Source organism: Lathamus discolor, chromosome 1 (genome assembly GCF_037157495.1).
Source record: "Lathamus discolor isolate bLatDis1 chromosome 1, bLatDis1.hap1, whole genome shotgun sequence".
In the NCBI taxonomy this organism is placed as follows: domain Eukaryota; kingdom Metazoa; phylum Chordata; class Aves; order Psittaciformes; family Psittacidae; genus Lathamus; species Lathamus discolor.
The window spans coordinates 22,681,455-22,698,345 of record NC_088884.1 but is presented as its reverse complement, the minus strand read 5'-3'; the positions used below and the strand labels follow the sequence as shown (position 1 = coordinate 22,698,345).

Sequence of the window (16,891 nt, the reverse complement as noted above, 5' to 3'; positions counted from 1 at the left end):
GAAAAGCTTTTTTAAGCTTTTATGTATTTATTTATTTTTATTTATTTCTATGCTGAAAATAATGCTTCCCACTACTGTGTGTGAGTATTGTAAATAGAAGAGAGTAGGGCCTTGGTATGCTCATTTATACCTCCTTAAGATTTCCAAAGGGCTTGGGCCTGTTGTGCTAATTGACGTGTAGATCAGGGCAACATGAGAACTGAATCTGCTGCCTGAGCATATGTTTGGAACAAGAGAAAACATTTAAATTTATGAACAACATGTGGACTGTTAGTGATTATTGTCTTTATAAAGGCATATTGTTAGGCACATTTGCCTTAGTCATATTTCCCAGACAGCTCTTCTCTTTCTAAGTTTGGTTTCACTGCCCTTTAGAGACATCCCTACACTAAGTTTGCTTCCTCTTTCCACAAGCAGGTGTGTGTAATTTGCTTGAACTGGGTGAGAACATATGCCCAGCTGTTCTACATTCAGTCTGCTCCTGCCAGACTCGCAGTGGTGGGAAGCTTGCCAGAAATGTATCCTCTGAATCTCAGTGCCTCTGTCATGCCCTGTGACTTCAACTTTTCTCTAATCAAGAAATGATCTATGGCATTTTTATAGGCTTTTAAAATTGGCCCAGGGCTCAAGCTGTATTGTATCAGTCAAACCTGCTGTTTTCCTGTACTTAATTGCCATTTCCTGTAAATATTTGCTTTTACAATAATCTGTAAAATGAGTTTTACTCTCTTTCAAGCCATAACTACAGTTCATGCGCAAAAAGTAAGTTTTCTTGCTAGTCTAATACCAGCATGAAACTGCTTGCAGGCTTTTGGGGGGGCATTGAAGGATATATTTCTCTGTAGCTTCTCCCATTCTTTTATCCATCCTAAGAACATTTTGGTTTTCAACTGGAATATCAAGATAATTCTAGTACATGCACACTAGCTTCCCACTAAAGTTTGGCCATAATCTCAGTTGTTGTCATACAATTGATTGATCTGCTACGTTGATTTTTACAAATAAACATGGGTAGAGGTTGAAAAGAAGAAGTGGTTACAATTGGGAAGTTACTGCGGGTAGGTATTGTGCACCCAGCCATCAACGTGAGATTCTATGGAAAATGGAGTAATAATTCAACATCAGGGTTTTTTTTGTTGCCCTGTTTACATTTGTAGCATTCTTTTGATCTTGGAAACTAAAGAAAGCGTGTTCGGCATGATTCTTCAGTAGACAAGAGATGCAAAACCAGATGATTCTATTGCCACAAACTATGACTGTATTACAGCTGTGGGTGCAAACAGAAGGTTAACAGCACCTATAAAAATACAAAAGCTCATTACATTTGTTCCTGCAGCTTTTATTTATCTTCTGCCTATTTCCTATTCTTCTGCTCAGGTAATCGATTTACAACTTTGACTTTCTTGCTGAAGACCTGTGATTGACACTAAGAACCTGCAGAACTCTTTCCATCCCCTCAGACTGCCTTAGGCTGTGCCTTTTTTGTTCCTTAAATACAGCTTCTGTGTGTTCAGTGATGAGATCTGCTTCCTCCAGAGGGTTCTGTGTTGGCTCTTCTAAGCTTACTAATATACACTGAAAGTGGGGCACCATGATAACAGGGTCCTTTGAAGCCCTGGTGCTTTGCTTAGTTGAGTTGTCAGCTTTTAAACTGGGAAGGGTGAAAATCCAGTTGAACTGCCTAGAGGCAAGTGACCTCTCTGCCTTTCCCTCACTGTAGAGGCATTGTTAGGTATCCAGTTCTGCAAGTTTATGGAGACTGTTTTGTTTTTGGAGGAAAGAACTGGTTGGAGGAGAACTGTAGAGAATGGGTTTAGGTGAATGATGTGTATAATACCCAATTGTTTTGGCTCATTGGTTTGTCTTTATTGGGCTCCAAAAGCGTAACAGATACTGAGAAAACTTACCTTTCTTTCAGTAAAGATGATGTGGAGAAATGCAAACAGAAAGATTTACTGGAGCAGATGATGGCAGAAATGATTGGAGAATTCCCTGATCTTCATCGGACGATTGTCTCGGAAAGAGATATTTACTTGACCTACATGCTGAAGCAAGCAGCAAAGCAGATAGAACTACCTCGAGCTTCAGAAAGTAATTGTTTTAAAGCACATGTTATAACCAGCAAAGTGTTCTTTGTGTACTAGTGTGTTCAGCTCTCAGGAAATCTGGGATGTTCTGTTCATGTGTGCCACATGTGATGTGAGATTACAGTGCTTAAAATTAAAAAGGGATGTTACTCAGCTGTTGCAGCCACCTAGAGCAGTGACTCCAAATTATGATGCCTTTCTCACTGTGTTATTTAAGTAAAACTGGAAAATACTAATTAGCCTGACAGGTATCTGGTATTACAGCACAAGATGGGACAGTCTAGGCTTATGTCCACTTCACTGCCATCCTGTTATCTCACCAAATTCATTGTCGTCATCACTAGCTGCTCAGAAACACATTTCTTATTTAATTATTTCTAACTTCAGACTTCTTCATACTTTGCCTATTATAAATTGGGCTGTTAGGAACCCTGATGATGTGGCAGTGATAATGAAACATGTTGCTCTGCATGTTTCAGGAAGAATAATTGAATTTTTCTAGCCTGTGGAAGTATTTTGCTGCCACATGTGATCTGCCTACCCTTTATATATATAAATATACTGAGGTACAAGTTACCTCTTATTTATTGTCTTAAGAAGATACTCTTTGTCATCACTTCAGTGCAGACCTCTGGCACTGTCTTGCAGCTGAAAAAATAGCAAGGGGATTGCACTCGCGTTCTTGTATCTCCCATGCCTAATATTATCTCAGTGCTGCCTTCATAAAGGTTGTCCAAGTATACACTATATCCTTTTAGCTCAGATGGTACGACTGAGACACAGATGTGCTCAGATGGTCCAAAGAGCAGGCTGAAAATTTATTGTTGGTCCTGGCTGGTCATGAGCCACAGGAGGAATTGCACTTTGATTTCTTTCCCCCCTTAAATCTACCTTCTTAAAAGCTTAGTCTCTGGAACACTGGTTTAGTGAATGCCTGTGAAATTGGAAGGGGTTTGTGTACATTATGAAGGACTTAAAATACAAGATGGGACCATAAAAGACAACAATGTGAGCAACTACCTTATTGATAGTCATTGTCTGTTAACGAGACAATGCCAGACAGTTTTGTTTAGAAGTTGTGCATTTATATTATATACATGCAATCTGGTCTATGTGTTCATGCTTACATGAGGCAAAAAAGGGGGAAACAAACAAAAAGGCAAATTACATCATTAAGATGCCCACAATTCAGATGAGCAGAAATATGACATCACCACCATTGTCCAAATCATTTACTACTGTAGGGACATAATAAAGGGAAATTCCTGGACACTATTTGCAGGACTCAAATATACTTTAGGTCTGATATATTCCTAAACTAGGTCTGATTAGTTTCTAGCCTTTGTCTGACTATTTTCTTGGGGGACCTCTTCCAAAGAGCTTGCAAATGTAACTTGCACATTTAGTTTTTCATTCTGTCTTTACTCCACGGAACATATTCTGAGAGGGGGATGAAAGTTTCTCTAAGTTTCGGGCAGGATGTTGAGCATTGCTGAGTCCTGCCCAGAAGCAGACAAGAACATATGGGTGAGGTTGAAGTAGATGTGGTGTGCTTTGGATAGCCCATTCAGCTGAAGCACTGTGCTCTGCCTCTGTAGTTGCAGCTCTGATTTAGAGCAACCCTAAAATAGGCTGAGAAGAGGCAAGTCCAAAGAAATTATTTTGAAAATGTATATAATGGTTTTGGTGTTCTCAGTGCAGTTTTGTTTCATTTTGAGGGGGCTGCTTTTAATTTTGTTATTATTTCTGGAAAAATCAAGAGTGGGCACCTAAAGCAAGACAGCGGGACTTACATTACATATTTATGTATTACATTTATGTCTAACTTTCCTCATAGGAAAGCAGCCTGGTTACTAGTATTTAGAAAGTTTTCTGTGAATTATTTTTATTGTGGCCCAGTACCGTTTTTTCACTGGGGGGAGAGGTAATCCCACAACTTTCAGGAATAACATTTTAACTTCCACTGGGTCTTCTGGAATTTGGATGGTAGATGGGAGGTGAGGGTGAGAGCTGGCAGGTGTTGCAGTGGTCAGATAGTGACTGGCTAGCTGCTGCACACAGATGGATGGGGTTTGCTGTTACATGCTGAGGCCGGGTCTGTTACCAGTAAATTTAACAGGGGCAGGTGTAGGCTCAAGTGGTGTTTGCTCATTGTTAGCCCAGTCGTGTCACAATTTGGATGTGTGCCAGATGCCACTGCCCAAAGGGGTGGGGAAAGCGCTCTGTTCAGGAGACGGCAAAGACCAGGGCTGTTCCTGATAGGCAATACAGAAACATGACCCACACGGAGAAGGAAAGAAACTTATTTGGCTTGCATGTGCTGACTGTCCTGCCCTGAGGCTGGAGCATGAGACCTGGCTAGGTCTGTTTACCAAAACCAATATGTCCTGAAAATCCAGAAACCGTACTGATGCATTCTTTTCTTTCAGACTTTTAAAATAAGAGGCAGTAGGTAAGATGAGCGTTTACTTCTAGTATGTAACAGAGTTTTAGTATCTAGTAGTAAGAGTCCCTACCGCTTGGAGCATCGAATTTTGTACTCTCACGCATTGCCTATTTATTTATAGCTAGGAATTGGTTCTTTTACTAATCTTTTCTCTCCATCTCTCTTTCTCAGGTGAACCTAGAAAATACATCCCAGCTGTTGTAGTTGGTGTTGTTGGGATGGGTCATGTACCTGGAATTGAAAAGAACTGGAACTCTGACTTAAACATCCAGGAAATAATGAGGTAACAGTCATCATTTCCTGTGTGTTGACACAACGGGTTTCCTTGCTGAAAGACAGCAGTAATTGGTTTGTTTGGGGTTTTTTTAGTTCTTCATCACAGCTTGAAGAAGCATCACTGCTGTCACCCCTGCACTCTCAGCTCACTGACTTGCAGTGCTCACAGGTTGTGCTTACTGGAAAGGAAAAGAAAATGTCCAAGGGGAAAAACTAAATAGTTGGATATCAAGGGAAGTGGAGATGAGAAGATGCCCTTGTCTAGAAAGAAAATGCATTGATTCACATTTCAGTCTTTTAAATCAAGAATTCAGATGAGGGCTGTAGCAGATGATGAAAACAGAACCAGGCTTCCAGTCTAGCTTTTGTATAGTATTATACAAATTATGCAATATATATATATACATTATAATAATAGAGGAGCTGACAAGGAGAGGTGCCATGCTTGAACTTGTGCTCACCAACAGGGAAGGCCTCGTTGAGGATGTGGTGCTCCAGGGCAGCCTTGGATGCAGTGATCACGAGATGGTCGAATTTGAGATCCCCAGGAGAGTGAGAAGAGCGTGTAGCAAGCTCACTGCCCTGGACTTCAAGAGAGCAGACTTTGGCCTCTTCAGGAGCCTGCTTAGTAAGGTTCCATGGGATATAGCCCTGGAGGGCAGGGGGGCCCAAGACTGTTGGTTGATATTCAAGGATCACCTGCTACAAGCTCAGGTGTGCTGCATCCCAACTAGAAGGAAGTGCAGCAGGAGGGCCAGGAGACCTCCTTGGATGGATAAGGAGCTGCTGAGGAAAATTCAAAGGAAAAAAGAGACTTACAAAAAGTGGAAGCAAGGACAGGTGGCCTGGGAAGAGTACAGGGATGTTGTCTGGGAAGCTAGGGACCAGGTTAGGAAAGCTAAGACCTAGTTAGAATTAAACTTGGCTAGGGATGTTAAGGATAACAGCAAGGGATTCTACAGGCATGTAGCAAATAAAAACAGACTAGGGACAAAATAGACCCCTGAGGAAGCTTTTGGGAGACCTGGCTACACAGGGTTTGGAGAAGGCTGAGGTTCTGAATGACTTCTTCGCCTCGGTCTTCACTGGCAAAGGCTCTGACTGCACCACCCAGGTCTTAGAAGGTAGATGCAGGGGCTGTGAGAATGAAGACCTTGGGCCCACTGTAGGAGAGGATCTGGTTCAAGACCATCTTAAAAATCTGAACGCGCACAAGTCCAGGGGACCTGATGGAATCCATCCGCGGGTCCTGAAGGAGCTGGCAAATGAAGTTGCTAAGCCACTGGCCATTGTATTTGAAAAATCATGGCAGTCAGGTGAAGTTCCCGACGACTGGAAAAAGGGAAATATAACCCCCATTTTCAAGAAGGGGAAAATGGAAGACCCAGGGAATTACAGACCAGTCAGTCTCACCTCTGTGCCTGGCAACATCTTGGAGCACATTCTCCTGGAAGGCATGCTAAGGCACATGAAAAACAACAAGGTGCTTGGTGACAGCCAGCATGGCTTCTCCAAGGGGAAATCCTGCCTGACCAATTTGGTGGCCTTCTATGATGGGGCTACAGAATTGATGGATAAGGGTAAAGCAGTTGATGTCATCTACCTGGACTTGTGCAAAGCGTTTGACACTGTCCCACACCACATCCTTCTCTCTAAATTGGACAGACATCAATTTGATGGATGGACCACTCGGTGGATAAAGAACTGGCTGGATGGGCGCACACAAAGAGTTGTGGTCAGTGGCTCAATGTCCGGCTGGAGACTGGTAACGAGTGGTGTCCCTCAGGGATCGGTGTTGGGACCGGTCTTGTTCAACATCTTCATCACTGACATGGACAGTGGGATTGAGTGCGCCCTCAGCAAGTTTGCCGATGACACCAAGCTGTGTGGTCCGGTTGATATGCTGGAGGGAAGGGATGCCATCCAGAGGGACCTTGACACGCTTGTGAGGTGGGCTGATGGCCAACCTTATGGAGTTCAGCCACGACAAGTGCAAGGTCCTACACCGGGGTCGGAGCAATCCCAGGCACAGCTACAGACTGGGCAGAGAAGAGATTCAGAGCAGCCCTGCAGAGAAGGACTTGGGGGTGCTGGTCGATGAGAAAATGAATGTGAGCCAGCTTCAGTGTGCGCTCACAGCCCAGAAAGCCAACCGTATCCTGGGCTGCATCAAAAGGAGCGTGACCAGCAGGTCGAAGGAGGTGATCCTGCCCCTCTACTCTGCTCTCGTGAGACCTCACCTGGAGTATTGTGTGCAGTTCTGGTGTCCTCAACATAAAAAGGACATGGAACTGTTGGAACAAGTCCAGAGGAGGGCCACGAGGATGATCAGGGGACTGGAGCACCTCCCGTATGAAGACAGCCTGAGAAAGTTGGGGCTGTTCAGCCTGGAGAAGAGAAGGCTGCGTGGGGACCTAATAGCAGCCTTCCAGTACCTGAAGAGGGTCTATAGGGATGCTGGGGAGGGACTCTTTGTCAGGGACTGTAGTGACAGGACAAGGGGTAATGGGTTAGAACTTAAACAGGAGAAGTTTAGGTTGGATATAAGGAAGTTCTTTCCTGTTAGGGTGGTGAGGCACTGGAATCAGTTGCCCAGGGAGGTTGTGAGTGCTCCATCCCTGGCAGTGTTCAAGGCCAGGTTCGATGAAGCCTTGGGTGGGATGGTTTAGTGTGAGGTGTCCCTGTCCATGGCAGGGGGGTTGGAACTAGATGATCTTGAGGTCCTTTGCAACCCTAACTATTCTATGATTCTATGATTATATATGGTATTTGTAGTATTCAAAGCTTTTGTTGTGTCAGGACACTGCTGGCTCTGACAAGCTTACTCTCACAGTTGCTCATAGCCTATTTTTAACTGTATATATATATATGTAAAGTAATAATATGTTCTAATGTTTATACCTAAATATAGGCTGACTTAAATGATGTATCTGGTGAACTCTGCTTCAAAGTACCTATTAAAATAGCATGTACTTTTAAAAAGAAGGAATTGTAGAACCAAAATGTTCAGACTGTGTATCCTATAAAGCCACTACGGTCAGGACTTTAGAAATGTAGGAAGGATTATAGTAAAACCTGGTAGTGCTGGTTGCAGTGTTTCAGGATGATAGAGACTTTCAAATACTGGCACTCTGTCTTAACCACATCAGTTTACTGTGTTTATGCAAGTGCCTCACTCATCTCTTCAGAGTCTCTGAAAAAGAGAAATGGCTGTGCCATACCTAACTGGTGCAGTTAGGCATTAAAATATGATTTAGACAGATTTTTGGTGTCTGGATCCGATAATGCAATGTACAGAAGCCCTGCCTAACCATTTATAAGTCTGTTTTACGGCTAAGCCTTGCCTGGAGCCATGAACCAGATGTCCATATTCCCTTGCAAATAACCTGTAAAATGAGGTTGCCCAAATCCATATAATTGTATGGCTAACGTTGGTTGCATCACTGACATTACAGAACTACAGAACTGACATTACAGAGACCTCACTTGGAGTATTGTGTGCAGTTCTGGTGTCCTCAACATAAAAAGGACATGGAGCTGCTGGAACAAGTCCAGAGGAGGGCCACGAGGATGATCAGGGGACTGGAGCACCTCCCGTATGAAGACAGGCTGAGAAAGTGGGGGCTGTTCAGCCCGGAGAAGAGAAGGCTGTGTGGAGACCTCATAGCAGCCTTCCAGTATCTGAAGGGGGCCTATAGGGATGCTGGGGAGGGACTCTTCCTTAGGGACTTTGCTCTTTGACGTGATTGTCTTTGCTGTGCCAGTGCCATAACTAAGTGGAAGGGTTACCGATATCTTTCATAAGACAATAATATTGCATTAGCTTGACTTTCTAAAATAACATGAAGCAAATTATATTCTTAAGATTACTATACTTGAGGCTCATTTCTCATTAAAACTTTTTCACCCCTTGTGCTGTTGCCCTGCAGTTGCAGAGCAGAGTTGCAGGGCTTTTTGTGTGTTAGTGATTGTCACCTCTCTAAAGTGAAAAGTTTTTCAGACTTCTACAGGTATTTAGTTAGGTTGTCTGAGTTGCAGTGATCTTGGAAATTGTCTGCATAGAAACACACACATTTCTCAGACTTCCGCTTTTTAAGGTTCATGCATTAAACCTGACCCTGAGCAAATGTTGCTGTTTGTTTCAGGTTGTTACAAATTGATTTTTAATTGCACTGAGGAACTCTAATTGAGAAAGGATAGAGAAGCGGGAAAGAAGACGTAAAGGCATCTCTTTACTCCGTCTTCTGTTCAGTGTGTGTGCCTTCTTGAAACTTCCTGTGCATTTCCTTTGAAAATCTCACCAGGAACACCTTTGCCCTACTTCAAGCACACTAAACTGCTTCTAGTTCTATCCTAATGTCAGTGCATCTAAGCAGGTTTGAGTGTGCCTGTGCTTTTGCACTACTGTAACTGATTGCTTCTGAATATATTAGAAACGTTTTCTAGATAAATGAGAACTTGTGGCTGTTCTGAAGTGACACACAGAGACCTCTGTCACCTGCGAGAGGATTATCCGAGCTGCACTGTAGGCATGCTGTGGGTGCAGGGTCAGCTGAGCTACTGCAGAGCTTGTTAGTGAAGGTGCAGGGCTACCTGTGTATGTGGCTGTGCTTTCAGACAGCTTCATTTTGAAAGTAGTATTAGCTGTTCACTTAGTACACAAGTTAGTAAGACTGTTTGAGGGGGGGGGATAGGCCTGGTGCGTCTGTTGTCCTCTGCCCTCCTGGTTCCATGTGGCCATTGCAGAGAAGAGGTGGCTCTGTGAAGATCTCAAAGCCAGCAAAACCTGCCAGACTGGAGACAGCTTCATGTGAGGCCTCTCTGGTTTGTCCATACCGTCCCCTGCAAAGACCTAGAGTGGTCACATTAGGAGCCCACAGCTAGGCTGGGAAGCCTGCCTGGCATCCAGGGTGCACCTTGCTGAAACACTCTCTGATTCTGAAGGGGCCAGCCTGGCTCCAGTCCTACCCCTCTGGCTGCACAAACCTGACCAGGTCCTGACACGAATTATCCAGAATATCCAAGCTGGTTTCCTCCACTATCCTGAATGACAGTGAATTGACTGTTGGACTTGGGCTGTGTCCTGCATTTCTTCTGACTTTTATCTCTGTGCAGAGATAGGCATAGTAATATATGCCTACAGTATGTATAGTAATATATAGTTTGACAAACAGTATTCTAGTATTCTTCAAGAAGTCTTGATGTTTCTTAGTTATTTTGATAGGGTGATGCGCAAGTTAAAGTCCATAGCCATTAACAGTGGCATTGTATGTAAGTGGAAAAGGCTTTGTTATTTTTGTTGTTATTTAATTAGAGGGTGTTCCTTGAACGTGAAAGAATGTTGTTCGTTCATGATGCGTCTGTTACCTGAAAGCTTCGTGCACTATAAGGGGGAAAGGGAGAAAAGATCCTTGTTTTGGTTGGAAAATGCCTGTTTTTTCCAGCTGCACAGATGTTAACACTATCTTGTATCTTTTGCTTCAGTGTGCCTCCTCCATCAGCTTCAAATAAGATTTTCAAGTTCGTCATAAAAGCAACAGTTTTTGGACTGATGGGATACGGCTGCTATCGAATAGGGCAAAGGACAGTGCAGTTTATTCTCTCGATGCCAGCAGCACAGAACTATCTTCAGAAGCTGACAGAAATAAGGTCTCATCACTGAACATCGAGTGGAGGAACTACAAGAACAAGGTGGCTGAAAAAGGGTGTCAGGCAACAGATGTGAGCTGGACTGAAAGAAGAGTGAAATGAGGATCCCAGTCATGGATGACTCACATTGGGCAACACTGAATCACTGTATAATAAAAGATTTGATACTAAAATTACACCAGCTATGATCTAATAAGTAGGTTTGGTTCCTGGTAAGTGTGTTGCATGAAACCACATGATTCCAGATTGAAGAAATATGTACGCAAATATATATATTATATATATGCATATTGTATATATAATATATATTACTGATGATGTAGTACAGCTTAAGGAGTGTATGTTCATGGCTTCTTTTCCAGAGGAACAGAACACCACAAAATAACCTAACCGGCTGCATCTGCTCCGAAGTTCAGGGACACTTGTCTTGAGTGATTCTTTGCTTTTTTTTCCCTTGGGTATAATAATACCTAGTGATCGTTTCTGGTGCCAGACACTTTTACACATAACTTAGAAGAACGTCTTCTCAATGTGTGTTTTATACTTCAAACATTTAGGCTTTTTTAAACTTGAGAGCTTTCAATTTCAGAACTGTACAGGCTGTCATACGTACACTGCTCCAATTTTTTACAAGCCTTACTGAAGAACAGGAACGTTGCCTTTAGATTGCACCCCTCATTACCACCACCACTTGGATTGTTTTTCTCCTGCATAGAGAAGGTATAGCCACACCATCATAATGCAATGTGGTTTGTGTCAGATGTTTACAGGACACTCTGTTCCTTTAGATTAGCTTATTTAAACTGTATTATTTAGCCAAATCCTGCTGGATTCAGTATTGTAAATTGAAGAGACTAGACATACCAAAATATTGTTTTTGTTGGTTGCTTTTTCTTTTTGAGACTTTCTAGCTGGTAAAATTCAATATATTGATGTTTTGCTTTAAGTTATCTACAGCTTTTTAAGGTATCTGCAGGTATTTTAAAAGCTCTGTAGATCTTGGATTTCTGTGCTCAGGTAATTTTACACAAATGAAAACAAATTAAGGTAAATTTTAGGTATGAGCCTTAAACTTGGGTGGGACTAATGCTGAATGATTGTCGCAGAGCATTCTTGCAGACTTAATGTTTTATGCTTTTTAGCCAGAACTAATCACCCTGTAAATCGTCTGTTCGTTACTCAGTCCTTTTCTTCAGTTAATACCTTAAGTCAATTGTTTTACTCTTTTTTTTACAAAGCATATCAGCAGATTCTTCAAGGAACCTGTTAGTGGATGGAGAATTTGCAGTTTACCTTCCTGCTGTTGCAAACTGGCAGATAATGTGCATGCAGGATTTACTCAATGGCACTGGAAAGCCTGATGAATTTGCAGAGCTAACAATCCTATGAATTCATACGCAAATGCTCAGTGTTGTATATTCAATGTGCTGTACTCTTTATGTAACATTATTAGTGGTTCAGGTCCATTCTTTTCTGTCCTAGTCAGTACTTTCAGTCTTAACAGCATTCTTGTAAAATCTAAATACATGTTGAATTGTCCCAGCCCCTCAGCCCTATGAAGCCATATTGTATTAATTTGGTGACATGTACATTTGTTTTATGCATTTGTACATGTGATGTAAATCTGAAGTATTTTTAACAATGTGTGCCTTTACTCCAAAGTGATTTAAAGTAAACAGCAGTATGTTCTATGATATAAAGAATAAAATATTTTAACCACCCTTTCTGTTGAAGGCATTTATTTTCCTTATCAGTATTTGCATTGAGAACAAACACTGGTTAGCTAGGTCTAGGACATGGTAATTTCACCATCTGACACATTTGTCTGAACAAGAACGTCAGGTGGAGTAAATACCTCCCACTGAGGGGCATCTGAGTGTAATGCTGAAGAAGGGAGACTGGTTTCCATGTTACTGGTTACTGGTATGTTACCATATGTTACTGGTTAAGAGAGGAAAGGATGAGTTTCCCTGCCCTACTGAACATGCAGGGTGACTAACCGCTCAGTGTGAGTACCTAAATTCAGAGCCCAGAGTTAGGCGTGGTGAGTTGACTGTTGTTGTTGCTGCTTTTCTTTAAACATCTCTCCAGTGCTCAGTCATGCAAGGAGCTGACGGCCTTAGTCCCAGCCCAGCAAAGCGCTCAAACACTGGCCGAACATCAGGCGCAATCACTTGTGCTAAAAGTGCTGCCTTCTGCATGGGAATTACAGAATCGTTAAGTGGGAAAGGTGTTGAACTAATGGCAAAAAGCATTTAATCTTTCAAACTGAGCCAGGTAAATTAATATGACCGTTAATTTAAAAAAGCTATTAATGAAGTATTCATACTGGATAGATAAGCTGCATTCCATACAGATAATGTACCAGCTGTGTACTCTGCTCTTTGTGCATTTTGTCAACTAGTGGTCCATACTTTTTGATTGTGTGTGCAGCAGAGTGCCGTCTTGTTTTCCTTGATCAGGCAAAGTTCCCTTCAGCACTTGGAGCTGCATCTGCGAAGTGAACTGTTGCTCTAGTCACATACTGTCCGTGGGACCACCAGGTGACCTGCACAGCATGTGAGCTGTCAAGCACTGCTCAGGCAGGCAGCCTCAGCTTGCATACCCAGAGGGCCGCTGCCTGCTCTGAGTGAATTCTCCACCAGCATGCTGCTGGCCAGGGTTGTGTTCATGATGTCTCTTTCCTATATCGAATACTGAACCAAATTTAAAAGTCTATGTCTGAAGGTGATTAACACTGCCTGGATTTCCACTGGAAGCTGTTTTTCTGTGTGTGTACTGTCAAACATCTAAAAGGTGCTGAGAAATATATCAAGCTATCTCAAAGTGCCGGGCAATAGTGGGAACTACACGTGGAAAAGAAACAACACACTGTCACTTGTGTAACTCTTAAGATACTCCTGTATGTATTTTCCTGTTTCTTTCTAAAACTGAAATAAACTTTAATTTTAGACTTTAGTGTGTTGAGAGTGATTTTATTGCATGATTTGGGGGGGGGGTTCTTAAGAATTTGCAGAAGGATCACTTTCACCTCCAATTGATGCACAGACCAGCATGGTGCTGAGCTCTTGGATTGGATGTGTGTGGAACACAGGACACAAGTAGCACCAAAGATCCAAAGTTGAAATGGATCTATTGACCATTCAGGTGAAAAAGATACAACTAATGTGCTTATTCCACAGCTTATTCCCACTTCTGTGTCTGTCAGGGAAGGGGATGGGGAATAGCTGGAGCAGCTGTCCTGCTCAGCTGGGACCTGCCGAAGTATCCCGCTCCTTGTGCCTGCCTTCCACATGCTGCCATCTTACTGACCTGGAGCAAATGAAGCTTTCTGTACTCCAGGGAGGTGACAGCAGCAAAGATGAGGATAGCCTTCTCCTCACTTCCAGTAGGGAAAAAGGTGGCAACTGAGAACATGTGCTCTCACTCCAGCACAAGACCTTGCCCTTGGGCCCTGGCTTCTCCAGTAGCTCCATGCTGGAGGGGCTGTGGTACAACATGAGAAAATGCTCACTTTGCTTGTTTAATGTTGGTTCAGTTGATACTGCATGTGGAAGCTCTAGTGGTGTTAGTCTGGGGGGGAAGAGGATGCGTGTGAGAAGATGTACACTACCACGATACTCAGTGCTGATGCATCAAGACTGATGAGGGAAAGTGGAGTCAGACTGAAAAGCTTTTATATACTTACCTCAGTTTCGATAGGTTGTATCTCCTGGCTAAGTGAGGTTCTTTCAGTGGTAAAATTCATAAATCGGGTAAAAAAAATTAGGAGTGATGTTTTGATTTTGGTGGTTATCAATGAACCCTCTGCCTGCCCCCATGGCCAGCAGGAGTGTTTGTACAGCCTCTGGAGCTGTGTGCAGCCCAGACTGGTTAAGACCACTTGGTCCTTTACCCTCAAGCAGTGCAGAAGACTTCTCAGTGTGCACCAGCTGCCCGTGAGCATCTTCTCTTCACCTCCCTGCATCTCTCTTCCGGCTTCCATCCCTGTGTTCTCTTGCCAGCTGGGACCATGTTGCATTTTTATTTTGCCTCCTGCGGTAACTGGAAAACATGAGTAATAGTAATAATTTAGTGCCATCTACTGACTGCAGATGGTTTTACCTGGTGCATCTGTGTTTAAGTTAGCCCCTAAACTGTTCTTTAAAAGAGGCAGGTGTTAACCTTGGAGATGTTGGGTTTTGACTCACAGATGTAGCACTTGGTATTAACTAAACACAAAACAGGAGCAGCCCGCATAGTTATCAACTTGGAATATACCCGTTTCTTCTTGTGATTGTATTGATGCTTGAGAGGCAGGTTCTTGATGAATCAGCAATGTTAATCTCCACTTTAAACATTTAAATATCTGCCAAACAACATGACGTTGCTTCCAGGGTAAATAGAGAATTATATTGCTAAAGAAGAACATCCTTAGTACACCTTAATTTTACTGTTGTAAGAATCATGGGTTTTAAAACACTTGAAATTAGCACAGATTGCTTCATTTGTAGCATCTCAAGGATAGACTTAATTTGCCCATCATGTAAGGCCCAGTCCCAGCAGACCTTTACTCTCATTCTTCTAAAAGGTTAAAGTATTTTATTTGTCACATGAGGGACTGCTGTTCTTCTAAGGTAGCTGGAGACTCAGTGGGCTTCTCACCCAACCCCACCGTGACCACCCTGGCAGGCTCTTGGTGCCACTCTTTAGCATGTGGCAAAGTGGGAGGACGTGGGGAGCCCACAGCAGCCTTGATGGTTCATCGTGATCATTGTCAGTTTCTGCCTGGCCATTGCATACACGGATTGCTACTTGCCTAACTGTGCATAGGCAGCAGGCCAACAGCAGCATTCCTGGGCCTGACCCATAAGGTCATCCCTCCTCTCCAGGATGCCCAGGTCTGTTAGAGGGAGGCTTGTAGGAGGCAACACTCACACAGTGTGGACCACTCCTCTATGATGAGGTGTGACGCCGCTCCTCAGACCAGTTACCCCAAGACAGAACTGAAGCACACTGTTTATTGAATGCTGAATACAGCATGAGAAAAGTAGAGAAACAAAAATAGCCAGAACCTAAGTACTGCAACAGTGACCAAGTTACATGTTTATGCAAATTGTAAGGCACAGCTATGAAGCTATGAGCTTTTCATCTCAGATCTAACACATCTCACGCACAGCCGCCCCTCCATGGCAGTTTTATAAGTCCCAAGGTGCAGGTTCATGCCCCCACACCACACCATGAAGACAGAGACCTGGTGGAACCAGTCTAGCAGCTTACACCAGGCAATGCCCCCAGCCTCCCAGGGCTTGAGTCTGCAGGTTACTGTTGCTGCCAGCTGTAGGCATGCACTCTCCCTCCATCAGCAGGAGCCCCCTGGTCCTCTTCAGTTGACTTAACCCCTCAGCATCAGGAGTCACCTTTCTGACACCTCTTCTCCTCCACCCAAATCCCTCCCAGATAAACAACCTGCTTCCAATTACTTCCTCTCCACTGGTCCTGGTTTTGTTACAGCCACAGCTAACTATGGCATTTCAGATGCCATCAACCCAGGCAGTTGCAGCTTTACACAGTGTTACTGGCTGGAATACCAACTGCAGGCAGCCTGGCTCCCCACAACTCCCCCATAGTTGTCCCATTAGGCTTAGTTTACCTCCTGCAGTTATCAGCCACAACTATTCCACATTAGCCTTGATTCCTGTGCAAGCTGCCCAAGCACTAGCAGGACCTTATCTGTCAGTTTACATACTGGAGGCAGCAGCAGGGGCACTTGTTACTCTTCCACCAGCACTGCCAGGGCCTTGGCTCTGTCGGGCTGCATGCTCCAGCAGGACACCTTGCTCAGAAGCCACCCACTGGTCTGCTGACCTCCTCCAAGGACAGACAGACCACTCCGGATGCTGATAAACACAATCCCTTCCAGCTGGAGGCCACCACAACCGTTAAGGCTGACAATTCATGAAAGGTGTGCAACTGGGCACATGAGCACATTCCTCCTTTTTGAAACAAACAGAGCATATACTGAAGAATAAAGAACAACATGACTTCTATCATAACTAACAACAAGCACAGGATTAAGTGCATTAAGTGCTGCATAGCAGTAGCACAGGATTAAGTGCATTAAGTGCTATGTAACAGTAGTTGTGGAAACCAACTCATGATATGACATAGCAACAACATACAGTTCACAGTTTCAGTCTCCAGTTCCGACAGTTCCTTACTCTCCAAGGCGGTCTCAGGCTTGCAACTTTTCTGTTCTCCGGCTTCTCAGCTCTCTTCTGTATGCTGTCATATTGACTGAACACGCCACCCCAGCAAGGCCGCTCAGCTCACACAGACATGGTTAGTCCCTCAGTCTGGAATGAAACTCCACTTTTGGTAACAGGCAAATGAATGTAATGCCACATCTTTGGTCTTCTCCTGGAACCACAGAGAGGACCTTTATCCTCCCGCT

The 16,891-nt window shown here is 43.5% G+C and overlaps 1 protein-coding gene across 6 annotated transcripts in view; it reads left to right on the top strand.

Annotated features, from left to right (window-relative positions):
* Window positions 1–13,416, top strand: part of TRABD (TraB domain containing) — a 37,172-nt gene extending 23,756 nt beyond the window's left edge. For all 6 annotated transcript variants that reach the window (XM_065665144.1, XM_065665158.1, XM_065665154.1 and 3 more), the window contains 3 exons: window positions 1,919–2,091; window positions 4,705–4,816; window positions 10,294–13,416. In XM_065665144.1, coding sequence (XP_065521216.1) covers window positions 1,919–2,091; window positions 4,705–4,816; window positions 10,294–10,471 — 463 coding nt within the window. In that variant the 3' untranslated portion in view covers window positions 10,472–13,416. The remainder of the gene's footprint in view (window positions 1–1,918; window positions 2,092–4,704; window positions 4,817–10,293) is intronic.
* The last annotated feature ends 3,475 nt before the right edge of the window (window positions 13,417–16,891 follow it).